This window comes from Cryptotermes secundus, unplaced genomic scaffold, assembly GCF_002891405.2.
Source record: "Cryptotermes secundus unplaced genomic scaffold, Csec_1.0 scaffold752, whole genome shotgun sequence".
NCBI classification, from domain to species: domain Eukaryota; kingdom Metazoa; phylum Arthropoda; class Insecta; order Blattodea; family Kalotermitidae; genus Cryptotermes; species Cryptotermes secundus.
Genome location: NW_019721772.1, coordinates 129,370 through 155,917, shown reverse-complemented (window position 1 = coordinate 155,917; position 26,548 = coordinate 129,370). Strand labels below are relative to the sequence as shown.

Below are 26,548 nucleotides of genomic sequence, written 5' to 3'. Positions count from 1 at the left end.
ACCACATCTTAATCTTGTGTAGAAGATACCTTCAATGGAAGAGAGGCAGCCCATAAACAAAGATTTGCTGTACTCGTACATGTGAAGTTTCAGTACAGAACTCTTACATAAAATTTTAGGCACAATTTGTACAAAAATTTCAGGAGAGGACAGATATATTGAAGACATGCATGTTACTAAATTTTATGTTATATTAAACATGTGCTTCAAAATCACATTTGTGAAAGACAATTCTGTGTAATGTTGACAGTTCTGGCTAACATACTTTGCATTTCAGATTACTCAGTCTGTGGACTTCATCCATTGCCTTAGTGCTCCAAATGAAAAATATTTCAGGAAGCGAATCTGTTTCCATCCTTAAGTGTGAAGGTGGGGAGGAGTCTATGAATCAATTAGGAAGAGCTACATAAATCGCTGGGCTCATCTGAGTAAGTTCCTCCTTAAGTGGGAAAGTCACATTCTGATCAGAACACCAGATGGCAGACAAAAAATCCCAGTAATGCTGAATTTCATTTTATTTAAATCTTCAATGATGCAGACATATCTCTCTACCTAAGTGTGGTAGATCTCTCAGTAACATGGATGCTAGTCATGGTTGCTCTACCCCACACATGACAGTTATCTACAGCAACAGTGCCACCATATTTCATTACATTTTGGAGAATGACATCTTCACTGTAATAAAAACATTACAGTGTGTTGTCACAGCAGTGTGTCGCACAGGGAAATATATATGATCAACCATGGGTGCAGACAGTGCGAAAGCATGTTTCTTCCTCTGAACACTGATATATAGCACTTGATGCCAATTCAGCTTCATGCTCTGGTTCCCACCAGATAGAAGGCTGGGTAGATCCCAGAGCTAGTCTGGATGTTGTGGAGAAGAAAATATGCCCTGTCCTTGCCAGGAATTGAACCCAAGTTCCTCAGTTTTCCAGTCTGCAGGTTCCTGCTATAGTGACTAAGCTATCCTGGCTCTTATATTACCATATAGGAAATGAATAAACCCAACTAAAACAATATACTTTTAAAATAAGGGAATAATAATCAAACCAAAAAGAAATAAACAACAAATTGTAGGAAATTAACAAGGCAAACAATTAAAACATCAAATGAAATGTAACAACACAAACCCTGACTGTGGAAGGGTTGACACAGCATTTTACTGTTGTGTAAAAAAATTTTCCTGCAGTGACTGAAGGTATAGATAGAAGTGGGATATACGACACAGTGAAACAGATTTTGGCAAAAGAACACCTGATGATGGCCATATACGACCAAAACATGTTGTGAAATTGAGGTGAAGGAGAAAATAAATAAGCTGCATTGTGGACAGAGGTACAGTTTGTGAAGCTGAAGCTATGTTAGAGAGACATGGACCTTATGGCAGTTCCTTACCATAAACATTAATGCGAGCACTGTGTGAGACCTGTGACACAGAGTTGCGAGCGGTACACGTGTATTCCCCACCATCCTCTTCTTTTAGGTTCGAGATATTCACATGGCTAATAACATCGTCATGTATTGTCACATACTGACCCACAAGGAACCTGCATAACAAACAAATGAGCAATAAAATAGCAAAATCTGCAAGTCACAAGAAGAAAACAAGTGATTCAGAAAATAAATTATACAAGTAAACTTCTACATTCATAAATTACCTTGCGGGGGGGGGGGACAGTGTTCAGAAGTTTAAGAGAGATAAAATGATCTAGGAATGGAGAAATTTACTCAGCAAAGACGTTAAAATTTAATTTTCCTGTTGCTAAGGCAATAATAATTGGGGAGGGGGGTGTTGATGCAGTTTTGGTGGGAAAGACACAACAAAAGAAATTAATACACTTGTGACAGCCATAAGATATTCATATCATGAAAAGTTAAACAGTTCCGTCTAGTGTGACTGGTGAAGATTTTTCTTGAGACCATCATAAGAGGGACACCTTTACATCAATGCAGTTCATATTTTGATTTTCTGAGTTATGACATTGAGTAGTCTGGCATGAGTGTAACCCTGAAGATAGAGGCAGCATGTTCCTCCAAAATCTTGGTTCTCACCTACAAGATTATTCACTGTTATGACCCAGAAAAACTTGATGTGAACATGATTAAACTGATTATTTATTAATACAATCTTAATATATATACAGTAAAACTTGGTTATAGCAACATTGGTTTCTGCGACACCTTGTCTATTGCATCAAATATTCAATGGTACGAACTAATTCCTCATAAAGCAACTGTTTTTATACCTTGCTTAGTACGACATGCACAAATGCATCAACCTCGTATGTAACGTCATTTTCATTCCTGAATTTCTCTGATATCGTGGGAAAGTTTGATGTGTCTGCCCACCCTCACTTTCTCTACTTGCTGACGTGACTGTCCTGGAAGAATACGACCGCGGGCTGCAAGAGGTGCATGGGTTTTATTCAAAAACAAGGGTGTGGGGTGGGACTGCGTGAATAGTGCAAGAGGACGCGGCAGGTTGTTAACTGCATTCCTTTCCTAGAATCTCGTCTAACAGGACCTCACATTGTCTACTTACCCTATAGTGTTCCTGCCTAAACCCAGAGAAGTGCAGTAGCGAAAACATGGCAATGAAAAGGAAAGTTTTAAGCATTGAAGAGAAAGTTAAAGTGATTCATGAAATATTGTATGTATTGTCAGTGAAAAGTGCTGCAATATGTCTTTGATATTACACATTTGGGCAATTCCACATTAATGTTACGTTAGTCTGTACTTAACAACGTATTTCACTAAAAAATGCAACATTTTAACTCGGTTTTTGGTAGATTTTTACGTGACTAACATAAGGCTACTGTGGAAGTGCCCATTTCAGTTACAACGATATTCATTTATAATTCAATTCAATTCAATTCAATTCAACGACACTATTTTTAGGTCCCTTTGATGATGTTATAACCAAGTTATACTGTATATATATATTTCTAGTGCCCCCCCCCCAAAATCAGAGTCCAAAGGACGCTAAATCACACATCTTTTCTAAATTCATCACAGTGGTGCTATGAACAATTATTGCTTTATGCATTAAATGGCTGCAAAATACCAAAACAGCAGTGGACAGACTGCTTCATGCAGCATAAAAAACACTAAACACCTTGTTAGAAACCAGGTGAACATTCCTAACTACATATATACATTTCAGAAAACCAGTCAAGATGATTTAGCAACTAGTTCAGAGATAGAGAAATGGAAGAGATGAAATGATATTACAAAAAAGATGAATTATTAAGTACATATCTTTCATGTGTAGGAGATCTGAGGTTTATGTTAAGACTGCAGTCTGCTGAAATGTGATATTATGTAGTTTGATAGGTACTGACATTTCAGATGAACATACTGACCTCCATCTTCGGTGCAGACATCCCTGAAGAAGAGCATAGAAGTTTCCTCCGAAACACCAGTACTTATGTACCAAACTACACTGTGGCACATCCCACATCATATTCTTACCACTGATGAATGTCAAGAAAAGTTAAATGTGTTATATTATAGAAAAAGAAAGGAACACATGCACGCACACATTCATACAATATTACTTTGAATATCAGAGGCCCTAAAATTTAAGATGCATCCGGTCTTTTGATATGGGTTTTAGGAAAAAAAATTAGAAAGGTGCATATTCCTCGAATTTAAGATGAACCTCAAATTTCCAATGAGAAAACTATATAAAATGTGGATCTTATATTCTAAGTAATACAGACTATCAATTTGTTTGAATTTATTCAGAATAACAGACTTGTCTGCGGGTTGTTTTACAATGCTGTTGGTAGCTAGCCTAAAGAGTTGAATGGTAGGATAACTATCCCAGCATATGCACAGAGGGACTGAGAAAAACAGCAACAACAGAGAGGGAAAAACCACTCGCCAGGATAGTCAGCATCCTAGATGAATTTTGAACTGGGTACCTCTCAGAAATGAGTCTAGAGAATTACCACTCCTCAAACCATTCGGAATGTCAGGAATGGATAAGTAAAATGCAACAAGCTGTATACTATTGCACTTTTCACAGAATTCTTGGCACATCTCTGAGTCTGAAACAAACATACAAGGAAGCGGGCGTGCACACACACACACTTGCAGGAATTCAAGACCTCTGGAAGAAGTCTGTGCTGGTCATGACTCACCTAGTATTGTCAGGTACAGGAAAACCATCTAAGGTCCACACAAATTGTGGTGGGGGGTTGCCACTAGCAACACACTTCAGTGATATGGCAGGGCCTGGCTGCACAGTTTGCTCCGTAAACCAGTACAGCAGTTCTGGACTTGCATCTAAAACACAGCAAGAATCCTGTTCCCTCTTCTGATATTCTAATTATTAATGTTTCAGTCTTCAGCCGAATGATCTACTATTTTTCTCACCAGTGGTTCACCACTCAAACTGATTACCCTAAGTGTTTTCAGTCATTATTTGTACAAATGTATCTTAAATAAATCATGACTGCTTCCATCCGTAATTGTTACAATCACTATTTATATTAACCCTTCAACCCCACATTTTTAAAGCAATGAAATACCCTATAGACAGCAATTTTTAAACATGTGCACCTAACCCACTGCTATTTTCCTTGTTATTTTCTCAGTTTTGCCTCACATAGAGGTTAGACTTTAATGATGATGTGTAACATAAAAAATTACTATTATGTTGACCTCTGCCTACCCATCATCTTGAGTTCTTATTTGAGAAACTGGACAGAGGGAAAAGGTAACAGGCCCAAGTGAATAGGAATGCTTCCTCCCTAACACCTGATGATGAAAGTAGATCCAAATTCCAAAATGCTGAGTTTGGAAAACTCAAGATTTTGGACAATGTCCAACATAATAGTTATGATTGGTGGCATGAAGGTCTACCAGCTCCTTAACTTATATTCCTTGAATGCGTACAAAAAATCACCTGTTGAAAGTGCTTCTTATAACACATGTGTATTCAGGAAAGAAGAGAAAATTGTATGTGAAAACAAATATATTTGAGATTTGTACAGCAAAGGTTAATGAATTATCACCACAAAGCCTCTTCAGATGATAATATATAAGTGTGACACAAACTCTCTGTTATCAGGGATTTATACACTCAAGAGATAAAAAATGGGATCTTGAGCCCAGCCTTCACTGAGGCAGAAGAAATCCTGATGATGAAGAGGGACAGATTCTCAAGAAGCAGGTAGTTAGGTACCCAAGAAATAACAGAGGCATTATATGCAGCATTCAACTTCACATCTACTTGCTTTACCCCTAAGGAGAGAGTCATTGGTACCCACTGGATATGAGCATAGGCGGACCTCAGAGCCAGCATACGCACTATGGACATGAGCAACATCTCATGTCCATTCTCCAAATTGTGTCCTGATTTTTGTCATCCAGCCTGTAGCTTGTACTGATTGAGTTATCCCAGTTACGACTGACAAGACAATTAACAAAAAGCATTCAGTAAAGTTCTGTTCACAAGTTAATTAGAAAGCAAGCAAGTGTGCTTACCTCCAAGTTGTAGTTCAGCTGTGGCCTGTGTCATCTCCCATTCGTTGCTTACGAAACACTGGTACATCCCATGGTCCTCTTTCTGTAGTGGTCGAACTGTGAGTTTCTCAGGAGACGTGGTCATTTCAAACCGGCTGTCACGTACGATAGGTTTTGCGTTGCGATACCATGAAACACGGGCAATGGGATGTCCCCCAATGATACACTGGAACACTGCTTCTTTTCCCACATCTACAACCTGTGTCTGTGGTTGCACGTGAGCTGATAAAGGTGCTGCCAACACAATAAAGGATAAACTGTCTTCAAAGTGATAGAAATAACAAACAAACAATGTTTGGTCACCATGTACACATCCCTGCATAAGAGTCCAGTACATTCAATCTGGGATATGTATGTTCAAACACTCTCAACCTTTCAACTTGTACAACTGCCTGCTCATGACACACACACACAAAAAAAAGGAAAAAGGCTTATGTTGTGAAACAAGTACCCATTTCCTGCCTAGAATATGATTGTTTTTCAAATAAATATTAGAAAATACAGACCCTAAACCATTACAGAAGGAATAAAAAGTAAGTAAGTAAAGGTATCCCTGTAACAGGCCGCGGGGAACCACAGGGTTGTGAGATGTTGAGGTTCCCACATTTTCTAGACAATCGGCTCATAGATGGCGGCAAGGTTGTCAGCCTTACGCACTGACCGCCCTTTACCCCCCAAGAATATTACAAGAATATTCCTGGTACTCATTTCTGTTAGAGGCTGAGTTGACCCCAGGGCAATAGTGTGGCTGGAAGGATAGAAGGAATAACATTAATAAATTTAAAATTAACTGATGTAACTAAAAGAAGAAAAAGAAATATACACTGCTTGCATCTTCACTTTTATCCTTAAGAGAGAGGAAGTATCACCCCCCCAAAACATGTGTACCCACTCACCAGATCATACAGTTCCATAATCCAGAATATCACAATATAAATATTCACCACTGCAATGACCTCAAATATTACAAACTCACTTACTGATACATATTTAAACTGCTTTATCTAAGAAAAAACTGAAAAGAAATGACATACCTGTTACTGTGAGAGTGACCTGTACTGTCTCTTCACCTGCAGAGTTGTTGACCCAGCAGAGATACTTCCCCATGTCCTCTAGTCGTACCTTGCTGATGCGCAGAAGTCCAGCAGCCAGTACTGACACCCTCTCCCCCCCACTGATGGGTGACAGTTGCTCTCTGTCTTCCCGGAACCATCTGCCACATAGCAACACATTCCCCATAAACACACTTCCAGTAAGAAAGAAGAAAATCATTTAATTCTGCACATAAAAGTTATTGAAAGCAGGGAGCTGGCTGTAGCTGCAGTACTGCACAAACTGAATTGGGGTGAAGTGAATCATGCATCAAGTAGAACAGAAATTTTGATAAAATTCAAGCATTAGAAACAACATTTTTTTAAGTGTCTAGGGATAAACTGTATTATACAGAATTGAAATTAAGATATATACATATGGAATCAAAGATGTATTTTGTACATAAAGGACTAGAACAAATTATTAATGTATGGAGCATAAATTTAGTCATGAACCAAGGCATCAAATTAATGGCAGCACAGTCAAGCATTTTTACGAAATGTAAGAAAAACCAGGAGAGAGAGAGAGAGAATAGGTAATAAATGACTAAGAGAGAATTTAAAGGGAAGATAAATTAAGAGCAGAACAAGAAGGTATGGGCATATGCATAAGAATGAATAATGAGAGAATACCAAAGAAAGTTTTGAACATGAAACTAAAGGGAAAATGCAAAAAAGAGGCCAAGATATAAATGGGAACTAAAGGTTAGGACAGATGTCATACAGAAAGAAGAACATGGGTGGATATTCAGCATGGATGACAGAGACAGATGGGGATGGAAATGCCTAAGGAAGCAAAAGAAGAAGAAAAACAAATGACTACAGAAAAATTTTTAATCCATTTAAGCAGATTACAAAAACTAGATCTTCAGTACAAGCCAAATGTATATGATGATGCAGGATGATTCAGAAGATGGTTATGGAGTTGGAACAGGCATGAACATAATCTGTAGACTGGCAGAAGAAGTGGACTTATAATACAGAAAGAATGGATATATTTAGGATGTACCCATATAATTGTTGAGGAAAGGGAGGTACTGAAAGATCCCAGCAAAGATGGGCGGAATTCAGAAAAGAGTAGAGAGATTAATTTGGAAGTACAGAAAAATAATATACTGGAATTCCTTGCCAGATGTCTAAAGTCTGAAACAATGGTTCCAGTGTGAATTGTTCTTAGCACCCACATCTCACAAAAAGCAGCCATAGCACCGTAAACTTCTTCTAAATATTCTGGACATATTTATTTTTTCATAGAACCAAAATTATTTGTTTAGTCCATCAAAATATCCTCGACACATTAACAACAGGTGAACTGTGTAAGTCAGACCATTCCTTACTCTTCAGTATCCTATAACCACCACTTAAACTCTTAGGCCATACATTATTCTTGGCACTTTGTTTTTGTATTACAGAATATTCGTAAAGACTGCAAACATACAAAAATAAAATATAACTGTTCATAACAGCTTCCACAAAGCACTTTTCAATGCAGTGTCTTAAGTTAATATGAACACATATCAGCATAAGAATACTGTTCTTCAGTGCAACACAGTTTGCATATGTGTGTTCAGTGAGATGGTCTCTGATTGCAAGTTTGAGATTCAATGTAAGTCCACAAGAAGGAATCCAAAGGGTTAGGGTCCTGAGGTCTCAGAGCTCACTCCACAGAACCAGCCAGATTCCAAAAGTGACAAGGACAAAGAAGATCAAAGCTAATTAATAGACCCCATGCTACAGAATCCTTCAGAAGCTAGAAGTAATTTAGCTCTTCAGGAAATTTTCTGCAATCTATGGAACACAAATGTTCACCAACAACCTGCCACTGGTCCCTGTCCTAAGCCAAGTGAATGTAGTCTATAAATTCTTGCCATATACCTTTAAGATCCATTTCTATATTAATTCCCCACTTATACCAGGGTCTTTCAAATGGTTTTTCCTTTAAAGTTTCCTGACCAAAATCTTGTAGACATTTCTGATTACTCCCATGCATGCTGCACACCCCACCCAGCAAGAAGGTAAGTGAAAGAAAGAATGCTGTAATTTTCACTCATATGAGCTATAATAATCTACATGGAAAGTCACCTGAACTCATTTTTAAGTTCCACAGAAGTGACGTTAAGATGCATCTTCTCACCTGTAAGTCGGAACAGGAAAGCCCTGTGCGACACAGGGTAGTGTGATGTCATCCCCAGCCTTCACTTGCCTAGTCACGTGTTTTTCCACTGTTATTCTTGGCTGAACACTTCCTTTTGGCTCTGCAGAAAGCACATAGCTGACAGTTCAATAAGGTCCTGCATACAGTGAATTTATTTGTTCAACAAGCCATTATCATATTCAGTCAATACTTGTATACACAATCATCCACTTTTACATACAGACAAAAGCATTTTGATCCTGACAAGATCATACACAGTCCTGGATGCAGCCAGAAGAGAAGGGAAGGATGGACATCTTGCACTTCCTGGATCTTTGTAAAAAAGAATCAAACTTGAAAAAAAATATGGCAGTATCCATCATATCACATTGTTACGTGTCAGACACTAAAGATGGGGTTGGATTGGTAATTGGATTTACTGACCACTTAAAGGTCATAACTACAATTAATTATAACATTGTTACTGATTTACACAATTTAAAGTCACTCCGCACTAGATATGGGGGGGGGGGGTAGGAGGTTGAATAAGTGGCCAGCCTTCCTGCAGCATTGTGAATTTTCATCTTATTCTGGGCATGCTGTACTACTGCTATTATTTCTGTTGCTGCTTCTGCTATACTACTACTACTACTACTACTACTACTACTACTACTGTTGCTGCTGCTGCTGCTGCTAACATAGTTTGCCTAGTCTGATTTGTTATGAAGAGTATTATCTGCTGCGAAGAGCTGCCATGTGTATCGGTGGACATTCATTAATATTTTGGAGAGGCCTACATAGCATCACATCTCAGAAGGTAGTACTCATCATAATCATCACTGTGAATACTACAAATCAAACAGATATATTACAGTTAAGTTAAATTTTTACATGCTTGTGTCATTTCTGAAATGTCATATGAAAAGCAAATTTGTGAAAAAGATTTAAAAACGAAATAATTTGATTGTATGTAAATTAATCGCAATATTTATGAGACTTAAGACTCTGACAGTAGTGAACATACATCTCTTCAGGGGTCCAATATGTTTAGACAAGTTGGTTCCACTCATTGTATCTTTCAAAGCAGTGGATGCTATCTTATTAACAGCAAAACAAGGCTCAGATAACCTCAGATAACCAGCCACGGGATTGAGAATTGCCACTTCTCTACAGATAGATGCTACTTCGGAGAGAGCATTTTAATTGTTATTTACCAACGCCACTAGTCCTCTGGAAGTTATTTTTAGAGGTATTCCTGTGACCTCAGATGTGTCAAAAAGATTTTTTCCAAGGGAGTAAGTAAAAAGTAAAGGTATCCCAGCAACAGGCCATGGAGGCCCATAGGGTTGTGAGATGATGAGGCTCCCACATTTTCTTGACAATCGGCTCACAGATGGCAGTGAGGATGTCAGCCTTACGCGCCGGCTACCCTTTAATGCCAGTCATATTCCTGGTACTCAATTCTGTTAGAGGCTGAGTCTACTGCTTTCTACTATGGGGAGTTTTAATACAATTTGTAGATAAATTCCAGTGTTCATTAAAAAATCGGATAATGTAGTTAACAAGAGACACCTGAAACAAAGACTTAAATTCGTTTCTGGGGTGATTGCATGAGGTACACGCCTGAGTCACTAAATGGTTATTGAAGCAAAAAAATATCCAGGACAAATGTACTGTACAAAAATGGAAACCATATTTTATATCCAGTGCATTTCTTGTATAATTCTTACAGTCGCTGAATCAAGTACATAGGAGCTTAATTATCAGAATTATTACTTCATGCGAACTTATTCAGTAGAATTGTGACAGAGTTTACTTTTCTGATTTTATGGATAATTGTACTGTAATCAGATCAACCAAAAATTCTGTGTTCAGCAGATTAATTATTTCACTAACAGAATATAAAAATGCCCTACTTTGTGACCTATTACTCCTTTCCATGGTGTAACTAGAATAAATCAAGACGAAATTTTCGTGCTTCGTGGTGGCTCGGTTATTTCCGGCTCATTTCGGTTCTTTGCTTCCATAAAATCCAGCAAAATGCTTTCTGGCGAGAATAATGCCATATTAATTTCTAAAGTTTTCTTCTTTCATTGATGCTGTTTTCCAGCTCTGCAACAGACATACTCGAAAAACTAAAAGTGAATAGGTGCGATCCAGAAACATGCTGCAGTGGTTTGTCACGTGATCTACTCAGTGACTTTATTCCGAAGGCACTCTAAATGTCTATGCCATCTTCAACATTTTATCTACTTGCACTTGACTTTCTACAACGCCATAAATAAATGGTACAGAATCTGATTACATGTAATTTTTATTGAATTGCGCAGGAAGCAGATATTAAACATCCAATAATAATTGGTGAGTAAATTTTGCGAAATTACATTGAATTACGGGTGAAAGAATTATCTTTATGACCACGAATTATTTTAAAGGTATTCTTACTTTTAATGTACCAGGGTTTAAGGCGTCACTTTAGCCATTTTTGGCTTCTTCCATTTTGCACAGGTATTTACGTACAAAAATCGGCCATGATGGGCAACACGAAGCTTACAATTTGAGACGGGTACGAAATATTGTTCTTTATGTAAAATATTACCCGTTTCAAAACTTATTCATGTCTGAAAAGCGAAGAAATTGTATGGAAACATATATTTTTCTATTTTTTTTTTGTTTCGAAATGATGAATTAATAATCAGAATGCTTCTTCCTACTGTCAAGGTCATAGCCGCGCCAAAGAAGTCTCGTATCGTGTTAAAGTTAATAAAAATAAAAAACAATAAAGCTGATTTGCATATTTATAATTATGACGTCAATTTAATGGGAAGTAAAACACTGCCATAGAACAATGATAATTATGATTTGCATATTTATAATTATTACATCAATTTGAATGGGAGGTAAACCATTGCCATACATACGCGAGTTCAAACGTGTGTTCAGTAGTCAGGAGTAATAAAATATTTAAATAATTAAAAAGTATTTTTAAAAATAACCCTCATCGTGAATACAAAAGACTATACAAAAATGTTTTTACACTGCTTACACTTAACCTAAGAATTTTCTAACATCTACCCCCTTGGAAAAAATCCTGGCATCCCGTTTTTCCATTTTACTCATCTCAACACATTAAGTTTTCATTTTTAAGTCATGGAATTCAAGTGCTAATGCTTGTTTTGTTTTGGTTTGGTTTGTAAATTTGACTTACGTGAATTATCATTTATTCTGTGACTAAAATGAAGAGTTTAGGTAAAAATCATTGCTACTTTATACAGCAGTTGTTACAGAAATATTCTGTTTCAAATTTTACGCTCTAAGCCCTTCATACACCCATAAACACAAATGTATAAATTTATGACTCTATCTTTTTTAAATTTGAAATACAAATTAACAACACATACTAATATAAATAAATATGTATAAATCCTGGAATCCTAACACTAGTAGCAGTAGTTCCTGTCCTTACTTCCACAGACAATTACAGAGGTGAGCTGCCACACACAGTGAAAGTCTGCCCTGCGTTTGAACGTGAGACAACATGGGTACCAAGCCAGAAACCGGGATCATGAAATGTATGTCTTCTGTGGGTGGGCTTCCAAAACAATGTTTCTCAATCACTTCCTTAAAGATTGAACCAGTTTCTTTAACTACTGTCATGAATGTAGTTTATATCTTGTTCATGAAATTCACTGCATACATTATTTTATTTCGGAAGTAATAATGAGCTACCCAGTCCACTTATTCAGAGCCAGTATAATTTAATTTGACATTAGCCATGTTTCATGTTTAGTCCTATAATTGACTGACTATCCCGGTCCATACTAAGCTAAACTCCGCGATTTTAGTCCGCAAGCGAACTATACTGACCGAGCGACCGCCGCTTGTCGGCGAAGTTAGTGCCAGCTGCAGCAGATGGAGGGTGTGGCGCGATTAACAGAATAAGATGTTCATATGATGTGCTACAGAAGGCCGGATCGGCATTGCCCAGGCCTTTTTTTGTATTTACAATAATTTTTATACAAAAAAAAATCCCCACGGCCGTTAATTTCGGTTTTTTTAGACCGGAGCCGCCATTTCCTTGAAAGAGCTCCTCAGTTATCCCCACGAGGGTGAGTGGACTCCGTCCCAGACCCACTACTTCTCAGAATATCTGGTAGCGCCGAGAATCGAACCCAGATAGCTCTGGATCTGTAGCCAGAAACTCTGACCACAGAGGCTGTCCCTACTCAGTACTAAATTTAATTTAATTCTTTTCACCTGTTCTCTAGTTCTTTAGGACCAATGCAATATGGTTATTTTCCGACTTTTCATTGTGACGTACCAAAAGGCTTACATACAGTAATCAAATGAAAGACTTTGAATGACATTTCTGTCGCGTTAACAACGAAAAGTTCCAGTAATTCACCCGTTGGCATCGCCTTGCTTGTACATATTTGTGCGAGCGTCTACTCGCACTTTCAACTGGAAAACCGCAGAATAATATTACATTTTTATGTTGGAAGTTCTGCTACAATTTATGCATTAAATTCGGATATCGGCAGCGGGAACTTTACAGGAAGAATAAAAACGATTCTGCCCTGTGGTTAGATACTGTTTTACCTGTAATAATGATGCGGCCTGGGTATGTGCTGGAGTGTACTTCCCCTGTCAGCCGATGCACTGTCCTACAAGCATAGCTCTTGTAACCGTCGCTTGGTCCAGCGTTGTGTATGTAGAGATCGCCACTAGTCAGCACAGCGTACTTCCCACCTGCAAGCACCGAGCTTAGCTGGCAAAGTTCTTACGTTTCGCTCCTACACGAATGCTGATTGTTTGTTTCTTTTTTACTACTTGGAGTGGGTACGCAGGCCACTAGTGAGATAGTGAGGATGGTGAGCCTGGTATACCAGCCCCGAGTGATAATGAGAATGGAGCAGTTGGTGGAACGAGAACTGGCAGGGGAAAATGGAGTACTCCAAGAAAACTTGGCCTAGTGCCACTTCGTCCACCACAAGGCCTATACATTTTCAGTTCAGACTGCATTTTTTAAAAACTTAGTATATGGTAAGGAACTCGTGCAGCTGAGGAAGCATCATTAAATAATCAAATACCGGAACAGCCATAACCGCAATATACGAGGAATAGACCGTCCCTTTAGTGTGAGGCTTTTCTTATGTGAATAAATAGCTGAGCCCGCCCCCACTATAAGAATAACCAAAAAATAATATTTGGTAATTAAAACAACTAGTTACTAGAGAATTGAATGCCTATCTAATAAAAGCCTTTTCTATGAAGTCGTTGTTTTGTAAGTTAATATATATCCCCTACTACACAGAGCTGAACCCTTGAGAAGCCAACAGCTGTACAGTTCCCCCACCCCCGCTTAGGTCCAAATGTTCTCCTCAGCAGGCTATTCTCAAATAGCCTCAGAGGAAAAGCTAATGTCCCTGTGCTTAACTAATTAAGCACTATGCCATGAAGGCGTATGAGACAGTGGGTGTATAGATCCACATTTTCTTGACCTCGGTACTAGCTGTAGATGTATGGTCAGCTTCACGTGCCGGCTGCATTACCCCCAGGGAAATAGCCCCCGGTATCCATTGGATAGGAGGTTGGGTGGACCTCAGAGCTGGTCTGGATGATGTGGAGAAGAGAAAATTCTTGACCATACCGGGGCACGAACTCCAACCCCTTGGTCATCCTGCCCGTAGCCAGTCGCTACTCCCCCCTTGGCACTACACCCCCAATTTTGACCATGGCTTACCTTCATGAAACTCTCCGTTTCACTTCGGTTTAGTAGATATTAGACGTTCGGTAGGACACCTTTGGCAAGTAATCAGCTTGTCGCAAGTCCCCTACCTGTACACAGACACAGAAAAACGCACACACACAAACACTGAACGTACGTGCCCTGAGTTCGACTCGAACCCACAATCCCTGCTTCCGAGCGAGCAAAGACAATGCATGCCTTAGACTGCTCAGCTACTGTTGACAGAATCCGAAATGTTTTTGACATCTTCAGTCCAAATAATGCTTCACCTATAGCACCCTGCATATACAGAACATCTCAAATTGCAGCACAAAGACAAAAGAATTACTCACAGTGTAATAATGACCGTGAACTTTCAGGTGTTCATTAATAGCATTTCACAATGGGAATTAATATGACATTGTATCAGGACACACATTGAATGTTGAAAGAGGTCAGTACTGTGTTTCTTTCATCAGTCTGTCAGCAGGGAAATTGATGCTGGCCCTCACCATCAGTCATTCTTGTTTCTGAGTCATACCTTACTGTCTTATGGCTGTGGGAGTTTTCATGCTGCCTAATTGTTAAATCTCTCTCCAGAAATTTTAGGTTACTAAACAGCATTTTGTAGCATATTTAAAGACATTGGGATTTAGCAAGAAGAAGAATTACACACTTTATGAGTGTTCTTCATGAGATTTTATCGACCTCACTGTTCTTGTTGTTCATTTCTTGCAAACAAATTTGCTGCTCAAAGATAGTTATACTTCAGGTATGAAGTATAATTATTTCTGTAATTTAGATATATGGCAGCACAACATTAGACACAGGTGAGTGGTCTGATGCTCAGCACACTTGTCCAGGTTTGTCCCTGGGCCAGACTGGATCCAGTGGTGGCATCGAGCCTGTTGACTGTCACTGTGCTGACTGAGATGTCTCAGAGCCAGAAATTATTGTTTTCTGTATTTAATTATGAATTCACCATTAGAACGCGTATTAAAGTAAAAGTTATTGATTTTTATGTTATTATGTTACATGTTATGTGGAGATTTATTGCATCATGAACCTCTGATGAGAAAATTAACATTGATTTAGGTTCACAATATTATATTTAAGCATCCTGTTACACTCACACAATATATATGAGACAAATTTCGTCTTAAGTGCAACAATTTAATTGTAGTTTTTTCTTCTTCCCTTCCTCTATACTACATGTTTCGGCCCTAAATGGCCATCATCAGGTGTGTATTTTTACGTAGCTGCTACACTGCCCGTATTAAAGATAAGCAGCGACACACACACACACACACACACACAGAGCCTACACAGAACAGTACCTGAACAGCGATAAAACAAGAAGTGGCCGCTGCAGCACTATAGACATAGGGCGTGTACCCTGAGAAAATTTTTAAAAATTTGGAAAAAGGAAAAGAGCAGAAAATTTATAGACATTTTAATTTGAATTGAAGTTTTAAAAAAGTGCCAATTTTAGAAATCAAATTGACGCGTGTAGGTTAACAAAGATTTTATACATACATACAATTGGAAAGACTGGTGATTTTAAATTTTAAACTACGGGCAGTGTAGCAGCTACGTAAGAATACACACCTGATGATGGCCATTTAGGGCCGAAACATGTAGTGTAGAGGAAGGGAAGAAGAAAGAACTACAATTAAATTGTTGCACTTAAGACAGAATTTGTCTCATATATATTGATTTAGGTATTGTGTAAAGTGGTATCTACATAGAAAAGAAGTACAGTCGGCTCTCAGTGTAATATCCACTCAGTGGATTAATTTGCAGACTGTGAGATATCTGAAGTATTGATTATAGCTTGTCATGATTTAAATGTTGGCCATTACACCGGATATAGTAATAACACTGACCTGTGTCTGTGTTGGGGTAGATGTTAACAGAGCTATCCTGGATCCAAGAGGTGACCATCACGTACTCTGCAACATAGCTGGGGACCTGACATCGCAGTACAGCTGTGTTGCCACTGATGACATACTCATCATACACCTGCACTTCATACTTCTGCTTGACCACTGCAATCAAGTATGGACTAGAGCATTATTTTGTGACCTGCCAACCCTACTCATATTAGACACATTTACAGTATCTTCTTATCATGGAAAGACAATACCCCTCAGAGATCATATAGTTAACTGTAAATTTTTCTGAGAATTTAAGTATGTTATTATGGAAACATATAAAGTTAAAATTTTGTTGGTGTTCTTTCAGTCGCTGATTGGTCATATTCATTCTTACATGTCTGTATACAGTGATACTCCTGTTGAAAGACTTATTAACTATTAAGCTCTTTTGTTTGTTTGGATAAAGTCACGAAGTATTGTGAAAGACAACTGTAGTGTTAGTCGTTATAAGTCTTATAGGCAATCAAGACTGACTTTCGTTTGAATTAAAGCTATCAGTTTATACTGTGATTTATTGTATTTATTAATTTCAGTGAAAAATGTATTTTCATGTACCTCAATTTGTCGTTTAATCAACTGCCTGTGTACCAGCAGTCAAATTAAACCATTATACTCTCAATGGACACCAGTCTCCATATAAGCTATGTTGTAAGATGGTTGACTAGAAATTCTCTTCTTCAGAGTGTTAATTAGTTCTGCACTATTCTCCAGAGACACATTCTGAATCTTAAAGGAGTATTACTGTATACACAGAATGAAGTGGCTAGTAACTGGACACAGTCCATGCTTTCTGGGCAGCCTTATGTACAACAGGCTTCTGAACATGGCCAGAGAGTGATAGATTAAATGGAGGACATCAGAACTGTTTATTTTCATTAGTTTGTTACAAGAGTCACAGGAATTGAGATAAGAAACTTATATCCTAAACTGTGAGTTACAAAGAAAACAGAGGGGGATAATGCTTACATTTGTGGGTACATTTTGTGAACAGAAAATGGGCATAGTAAAACTTTGACACCAAACCGCTAATTCCATACTGACATGATTAAGTTCTCTACCTTTTATGGAGCCCAAAGATTTGATACTGATTTCACAAGAGTCTGCCAGTGAACTCTAAGAGTGATTAGTGTGATTCACATACTCTTTTAACTTCTCACAGTATGCAAAGTTAAAGAAAACCTCAGATATCACAAACATCATTTTAAGCAGCATGTAGCAAGAAAACGTTCTACATATGGTTCACATATTCTTGGAAAGTGGGTGCCAACAAATGCTATTGTGCTTTATGTGGGTAGATATACCTTCAAACCCTTTCTTTGCATTATTGTTACATAATCACATATTTACACAACTAAATGTAGTAAAACATAATTCATTCTGAGCTATTCTAATCAATCTTGTTCACTGTTTATAAAATATATATACTAAGACCAAAAACAGAGTCAGAATCCACCACATTTTAGCTTCAAAATTTCTTAGTAACAAACAGCATGTCACTTGTTTGTGAAATTCATATTTCAGGAATAAAATTATTTTCTACAATATTCAAGGGAAGTTAGTGTGAAGAAGACACATACACACCAACAGTTTGAAATCTGTAGGTTCTCGATGTCCCAAGTCCTTTTACTTTTAGGTTGGCAGGTCTTTATGTTACTTTATTTTTTGTCACTGTGTTGTTGTGCTTTCTTGTGATTTCTTTCAGTTATGTTCACAGGTTTGTAATTTTCTTTGAAATTTGTTGTAATTTTGTGTGTCCTGTCAAGGTCATTTACAATTCAAAGTTATATTTCAAAATTTGGGTGTTTTTTTATTTGACTGAAATTCAACTGAGGTTATTTCAGAAAATTCTGAATTTACATTTGTTGATTTGTATCTATGTCATACTGAAAAGTTGTATGGAGTGTTCATGCCATATACCAGTGTAATGACTTGAATCCATGTGTGCTGCTAATTTTGTTGCACTCCACATTTACAATTGTGGTAGGACAACTTCAAAATTATTTAAAGAAGGAAATTTTCTATAATGGCTCAAAAATATTCAGACACTACTAAATAAGCTAGCAGTGCATGACTGTAATTATGAATCATGAGTGCAGTGTGTACTTCCATTTGCTACGTACACCCTTGAATATATCTGAATGTTCTGGCTCTAAATAATTATAATCAGTTACTAGGAATATTTTGTGGTTTACAGCCCTTCAAATGAAGATTTTTAAGGTTTAATCATAACAGTGTTTGCAGTTGCCTTTATAATTACATTTTTACAACTACAATCATGTTTACATACTGGAACTATAAAATGGATTTTAAACTTTGTTCCAAAAGTTTTGAACTCAGACATTTAATTGGAATTTTCGTTTTACTTTTCTTAAATTTCTCATGTAATTAAGCTTGTCTTGAACAACCAAGAAAAAGGAGGTTAGTAGTTCCTCCTCAATTATTGTAAAGTTACACATGGAGGCTGTTCTTGAGCTTTTCCTCATTCTAAAACAATTTTAATATATATTTAATTCCTTCATTCATAATTCCATTTGCCTAATAAATCCCCTCATTTGGAATGAAGGTACAAAAATGCAAGGCAGAAATTTCAAAATTAGCAGCAAAACCTGAATTGGGAATTAAAAAGGTAAATTTAATTTTCAGATATCAGGGGAACTTTATGAAATATTAAAAATAAATAAAAATAAATTTAGTATTGCAATAAATTTCAAAATTTGTATTTTAATATATTTTGGTTTCTAAAATATTTTCATCTGCCATTCTGGATTACAATGCAAAGATTTAAAATTTCAAGAGCTTAGGTTTTAGGATGACCACCTCTATGGTCTAGTGGTCAGGGTTCCTGGCTACAGATCCAGAGGTCTGGGTTTGATTCCCAGCATTACCAGATTTTTTTTTCTGAGAAGTAGTGGGTCTAGAACGGGGTCCACTCAGCCTCGTGGTGATAATTGAGGAGATATTTGAAGGAAATAGCGGCTCTGGTCTAGAAAACCAAAATTAATGGTCATGGGGATTTGTTGTGCTGACCACACGACACACTCTATCTGCAAAAGTTGGCCCTAAACTTCGCCGACAAATGGCAGTCGCTCGGTCAATATAGTTCACTTGCGGACTAAAATCACAGTTTTTTTAGGTTTTAGGATATTTGCCCCATTTCCTCCCACAGCAGAACACTGAAGAGGACAACACAACATCTCCGGGGTCTTCTTTTCTCTGCATCACAGTAAGTGATTAGTTATACTAGGGGATCCTGTTCTTTACAGAACAACACAAACATTTATATTTCTGAAATTGTCGTTTTGTGTAACACTTTTCATCATTTGCAATTATGACATGTTAACTTCTGAACTCCTAATAGGAATTCCCCCATATCCATTATATGGCTGCACAGAATTTTGAGAGCACTTGATCCGAACTTATTGTGGTTTTGAATTGTTGAAAACATTACAGTATAGGTATGGTTCATTATATTTCCTGCAACACATTGTATGCATGTTGCCTTTGCACTGTGGCTTGTTATTCAGTACAGCCATTGTGCAGATCAAGTAGAATGGTTGCATGTGCTTCAGATCTATTGCAATTATGTGGTATGCTGAAGTCACGCAGTTTATGTCCACTTCTGGCTCCCTCTGACAGTTCCGCTTTGCTCAAGATCTTTTCGCTGGTCCCAGTGTCCATTGCTGTTCTTTGTGAGTGGTTCTGGCGTTCTGACATCTGACATCATTATTGCCCTCAGGTCTAAAGTGTTCACATTCACATGTTTGCTGTGAGGCTGGTATGGTGATTCCGTTCATTTCAGTCCTGCGGCAAACATTCAGGTATTTCTGTTCCTATTATAGAAGCCAACATCATGTTCTTCACTTAGCAGGGGTGTCACAAATGTAATCTTTGTTGCATGTTTACGTGTTTACCTTGAGTCTCAACAATCCCCCAAACCCCAGAGAATGAACATGCAACTTAGCACAGTTTGGCCTGTACTTGTTCAATATGTGTGCTAGTCCCTGGATGAAACTTCTTATGAATTTCATGCTATAGCCCTGATTTCAAAGTCAAAAGGCCTACTCAGGTTTTAATTTAGTATAAGAGTAAGTGACAAAAAAGGTCATGGCAATCCTAATGGTAGGTTCTGATATCCTTACGCATGACAAATGGGTGAACAAAGAATTTGTATAAAATACTGGCAGTTATTCTAATTTCTTTGTGTCTTTCTTCACTAATAATTAACAACATAAAATGTCATTAAAGTTTAATGAACTCTGCCTACTTATAAGGCATTCTATATTGCTCAGAAATTTTTCATGTTTTCCATCACTAACATTTACCAATATCAAATGTCATCAAATTTTAGGGAACCCTCATTTTTGAGAGGCCTTGCATGCTATATTGATCTTTTTTATCATGATATTTGTTGGTAATATATGCAAATATGTAATTTCAACAAATGTTATGAATGGGTCCTTCCTACAAAGTGTTCTTTCTTAGCATCAGTTTCCTTGCCAGTTTCCTTTCTAAGAACTATGAACAAAGAATTTAGCTAAAATAGAGGGATTTTTTACACATTCCTGTTTTTCATAAGTTCTGTTTCTAGGAAGAGTGCCTGCAGTCAGATTATAGGCATCCCAAGTAAATATTTAACCATTACTCTCCCATAATATTCAGTTCCCATTCAACAGATAATTACCATGACAAGTGATACAGAACAAACCTCTTTTCTTGTGGGTCTTCCTATTGCGTGCTGTGTGTTCACACTTTTGAGTTTTATCATACTATTAGAGTCATTACCATCACCAGAAGAAGCCTGGAATTTGACCACATTCTGAACCCGTCTAATCTAGTTCATATCCTCACTGTTTCCCTAAAATCCATTTTAATGTTACCCTTGAATCCAGTCATCTATAACCAATCTGAAACCTGCATGGAATTTAATATGCACTTTTGCTCTTCCCAGTTGTGACCTTCCTCATATAATCAAGGTAAAAGAACTGACACGTTCAGACTGTTTCAATTGATGGAGGCATGTTATATGTTCTACGATTTAGAAACTTCTATAATATATAACACCATGTATCACTAATGATATCAAAGAATGAATTTGCCTAAATGCACTCATCGTTATCACACTAAATATTTCAGTCTGATATATGAATATATACATAATTTCAAGACTAAAATTCCATTGTGTTCAGGAGAAGGAATTATAAATGGTCTGACATCTTTGTTCGTAAAATTACTTATAGAAAAAAGTAAGTAAAATGAATGAGAAATTTATCTAATTTCATAATGAAAATTTATATTGTACAGTTCATGTGATGTCTAGTATCTCAACAGCTCAAAATTAGCAATTTTCAATAAAATATTGCCTCAGATGAGCATGTTTCATTTCCAAACAACATAATGAGAAAAAAATAGCTACACACCTGCCCGCACATGGACATCACGGCTGACAATCTGTCCCATCTGGTTCCATGCCTTGCACCGGTACAGAGCTGTATGGATGTCATGGCGGTAATGCACTGCTGGAAAGGGTGGGAACACCAGGGAACCGTTGGGGTGCACTAGGCGGAGGTCTGGGATCTGTACAACAGGAGTACCATCCCCCAAACTCCATCCCAGCTCAGGCTGCGGACTGCCGTGTGCAGAGCAATCTACACGGCCTCCTGAACTGTTAGAAAACTCAACCCGATGGGGAGGCTCTTGTATGAATACAGGTCCCTGCAGATCCAGTGCCACACTCCACACTGAAACACAACAGAAACTCCAGTCAAGGTGCAACCTCCAAATTAATTACACTCACAGGTCAACAAATATGAGTCCTTTGCAAGATACAAACTTGTATTCCTTGTAAAGATTTCTGTCTACTGGGCAGCAGGCTCCTTTGCAATGTTGATAATGTTCTAGTAGACCATACTGCAAAACGTCCTTAGAGAGATAAATCTTCAGAGGCAGCACCATGAGAACCTAAAGTCTCATATTGTATTCTCAGTGTTTAGGGAGCTGTATGACAACTGTGTTGTCACTTTGTGTGGATACCAGTTTAAAAGCAGGTGGCTCAATATCTTATCCCTTTGATCCCCTGCGGTTTTCTCTAAATGCTCTTCATAATGTTGTGAGCTGCCCTGATTTCTGTTCCAGTCGCCCTCCTGTGGCAGTTGTATAGGGTCACCATGTTCCTCAACACCTACTGTAGGTAGGCCACCCCTCTGGGCTATGTGTTCTTTCTTATTCCTGTGCAGTGAAAGCTAAAGCTGTCCCTCTGCTCATCTACTTAAGCACTATTCCATGAAGGTGTATGGGAGAGTACATGTATAGATCCACAGTTTCTTGACATCAGCACTAGCTGAAGGCGAGTAGTCAGCTTCACTCCCCAGCCACTTTCCCCCCTGGGGAAAGATCCCCCAGTACCCATTGAATAGGAGGTCGAGTGGACCCCAGAGCCGGTCTGGACGACATGGAGAAAATTCTTCACCCTACTGGGACTCAAACTCCAAACCCCTCGGTCGTCCAGCCCGTAGCCAGTCGCTATAACGACTACGGTATCCCGGCTGTAAGTGTTGTGTAGTGTACAGAAAAATAATGAAAAGTGTTTAGGGAAAGGCTAAAGAAAACCCATCAATTAATTTGCCTGTAAGCTGATTCCGAATGATGGGCTGGAAAAGACTGACAAATCACCTCAAGAGGTAACGTTTCTGACTTGCATTTGTGTGGTTCCTGGTTCGAACATCGAACGGGACGCCAGTTCATCCTGATTGATTTCCTGGCCCACCTCAGTCCTAAACAAATGCCGAAGTAGAATGTCAAACTTCGCCATATATTATCCAATTCATTATTAACCGTCAACCTTCCACTTGTCGCGTAAGTATCCCGGAGCTATTGACTATGTCATTAATAAACCGCAAGAAACATTAAATGAACTGGATCGAGTAAGGTATTCTTACAATTTCCCCTGTGCTTAATTCGTGGTGTGGTTATTAATTAAATAAGCATCGCGCCATGAAGACGTATCGGGGACTTGAGATGTTGCTCCACTGTTCTTGACCTCGATACTACATGGAGGCGAGTAGTCAGCTTCACGCTTCGACCGCTTTACCCTGGGTAAAGAGGCCCTGATACCCACTGGAGAGGAGACTAGTTGACCCTCAGAGTCAGCCTGGACGCTGTAACGAGCAAGGTGTCTTTTCCCTGAGGGGAATGGAACCCCGGCCGTCCAGCTCGTAGCCTGTCATGGTACTGAGCTATCGAGCTGGAACGAAACTGAAGAAATTGCCGTAGCGTATTTTATTGTAATGTCTTTGGAGCACCTGAGGAAAATGGGGATTATCCTGAGATATCGTTCTCCAGCTAGCCAGATATATCTTCCGGAGGCCATTGTTGCGTCATTTCACGTCGTTTTCGTTCTATCATTAAAATCATCGTATAAGTATATGATCCATCATATTTTATTTGTTTTTTTTTTTTCGTTTATATAGTCAAGCTGTCAGTACTCAAAACTCTGGATAGCTGATGAATACAAAACTGGGAAGGTTTTGGCAGGAAGAGGTCCAGTCCGATTTGAGGTACCATGACGGTATTTACCTGGCGAAAGTGAGAATCCCAATGAATAAATTTCACCATAGTCAATTTCCCTATCGGGATTCGAACCAGGTGCCTACCGAATACAATTCAGAAGAGTTACTGCTTGAGCCAAGTTCCTCGATCCGATTCTGTTGAATGGCGTCGTTAAATAACCCAAGAATCGTCATGAATCATCAGCTGACAGTTCTGAAAATTAGAGCCGTGTTATTAAGTTGTGATTAGTACAGGCGCAACAAAGAGTGGGGTCCTGTCATTTCAGTATGGACATTTCCAGAAGTTGGGCTGCTCCGTCTCGAGAAGAGGTGCTAAGCCTAATCGCGGATGTACTTGAAACTTATCCGTAGGGCACTTGCTTTGTCACGGGACAGAATTAATGAAGGTCCATTGTGCGATGTTCCCCTCTTAAGCTGGGAGGCTGTGGGTGGCTCTGTGATGAGGCATGGGTTCTTGAAACGTTTATGGGACGAAGGCTCCCAAAACAGGGTAAACAATTACAATCCGTAACTGGACATTATACCGCCTCTAACTCTCAACGCCAAAACATGGACCCTCACCAAAACAAGAAAAAAGAGAGGAAAAAAAGTAAGCAGAATCCAAGCAGCGAATATGAAATTCCTGAGAACAGCTCTGGGAGAAACAAGAAATGTTAGAGTGAGAAAGAACAGAGCTCTGCTTTCCACCTTCCTTCACGTTGGTTTCTTCCTCTGCTTATTCTTCGACTCCGAAGATGGAAACAAGTTCCTCCGAAACGTCGGTTGACTTTCAACGGACTACACTGCGTTATATCCCAGAAGATAGAATTCTTCATAACCACCGCTGTGAGAACTTCAAATCCTGCGCAGTTTAATAAATACGTTAATTACATGCAATGTGTAAAGACACGTAACAAAGCAATGTTAGTAGCTATTGATGTGGTCATTTATTGTGTCGGGCAGTGCACAGTGGCTTTAAACTTTACAGTTGCAACCACGGCACGACCAGTGTACTTACTGGAGAGTGTTTAGGTCCTCATGTACACACCGCAAGAACTTTCAATTGCCCAGAATTCTCTCAGTGATGGGAATAGAGGCCATCGACTATTATAGACACTGTAATTTCGTAAGCCTCTGACCATGCAGGTGGCTTCCGTTTCTGTTCGTTAGCAATAAACTAGTCGTTAAATCGTCTTTGCGAATTATACGCTTGAGAAGCGCACGCTGGACGAGCAACATTGCTGGTACAGGAGATCAGTTCCACGAAATTCTGCGTCGTGGCAGATTTTATGAAATCATTTACAGTTTGTTAAGGCAAAATGAATTTGTTTGTTTCAATAAGCATCACTCCATGAAAGGTATGGGAGTTTGAGGTATAATTCCATGCACCCTTTTTCGTGATTTATTTTATGGCGGTGCCAGTGTTTAGCTATATAACATTCACTAGTGGTTTGGTTAATTAGTTGAAGGAGTTTTCAGGGAAATAGTTATGACCTAACCGGGTCAATATCCCTGAATTTGCATGGAGGGCCTGGTTAAAACCGCGAAACTCCTCAGCCAGGCTAGTTGGTGTTCCGACCACGATCTGATCTCAAAATCTTAAGTTTAGGTGACGCCAGGTAAAATTATGACTTGTCGCTTCTGATTGACGTATTTAAACAAAGCGGTGCTGCTGTGTGCTTAAAACTCTGAATCTGTTGGTCATTTGGCCCCACGTTGTATAGCTGCAGGTCAACCAAACCCGAGAAATGGGCACCATATTCTGGCTTTACTAAGTAAAGTTGCCCCTGTGCTTAACTAATTAAGCACTGTGCCGCGAAGAATTATGGAGGAGTGGAGGTATAGATCGAAGTTTTCTTGGCCTCGGCAATAGTTGGAGGTGACTGATCAGATTCACGCCCCGACACTTTACCGCCGGTACCCATCGGATAGGAGGTTGTGTGGACCCCAGAACCGGTTTCGACCGTAAACTGCCTTCATCAGATGATGTATACAAATCAATAATATAGATTTGTCCTGATAATACAAATTTGTTAATATCAGGAACTGCATAATATAACGACAGCAACGCACTGTGTGTCCGTTACCAAGACTAACCGATTAATACTGTTTCGAGAAGTAATCTGGGTTTATTTTGACAGTCATGCTAAAGACACAGGAATGTAATGTTTTCTTAGTGCTCAAGGGGGTGGTACCCTGAAATGTTAAGCTTGTGCGTTGATGTTTGCGTGGTAGCTGCAGTGCGCGTCCCCAAGTGATTACTAAACCCCAGAGAAGCTCCATCGAAGGGTCAGCACATTACAGTATCAAGGAAAATAGTGTCATGTGATAGACGACCTGGCCGCATGCATAGAGTCAGTGCTGTGAGAATATGTATCCGCAGCGTTGCCACGCGAGAGAGGGATGGGGAGTATGCAGATGTGACGTTTCATGGGGTAATGGAATATTACGCAAATGCTGACAACCCTGTACTTATTTTAATTTTCATAAGAGCTGACGTCATCATGATGTAGATGTTTGCGCGATACGCCACCCGTTTGCGCTGTGAACTTCCCAACGAAATATCTGAGCGTACTATT

General features: G+C 38.7%; 1 protein-coding gene across 8 annotated transcripts in view; it reads right to left on the bottom strand.

Moving 5' to 3' along the window:
- LOC111875765 (Down syndrome cell adhesion molecule-like protein Dscam2) overlaps positions 1-26,548 on the bottom strand; it is a 150,749-nt gene that overhangs the window by 37,467 nt on the left and 86,734 nt on the right. For all 8 annotated transcript variants that reach the window (XR_002844797.2, XM_023872266.2, XM_023872267.2 and 5 more), the window contains exons 3-10: positions 21,843-22,163; positions 16,375-16,536; positions 13,360-13,509; positions 8,761-8,881; positions 6,570-6,748; positions 5,497-5,769; positions 4,149-4,293; positions 1,399-1,550 (exon numbers count right to left, since the gene is read on the bottom strand). Coding sequence is in view for 7 of the 8 variants with exons in the window: in XM_023872266.2 (XP_023728034.1) it covers positions 1,399-1,550; positions 4,149-4,293; positions 5,497-5,769; positions 6,570-6,748; positions 8,761-8,881; positions 13,360-13,509; positions 16,375-16,536; positions 21,843-22,163 (1,503 nt within the window). In the remaining variant the exon portion in view is untranslated. The remainder of the gene's footprint in view (positions 1-1,398; positions 1,551-4,148; positions 4,294-5,496; positions 5,770-6,569; positions 6,749-8,760; positions 8,882-13,359; positions 13,510-16,374; positions 16,537-21,842; positions 22,164-26,548) is intronic.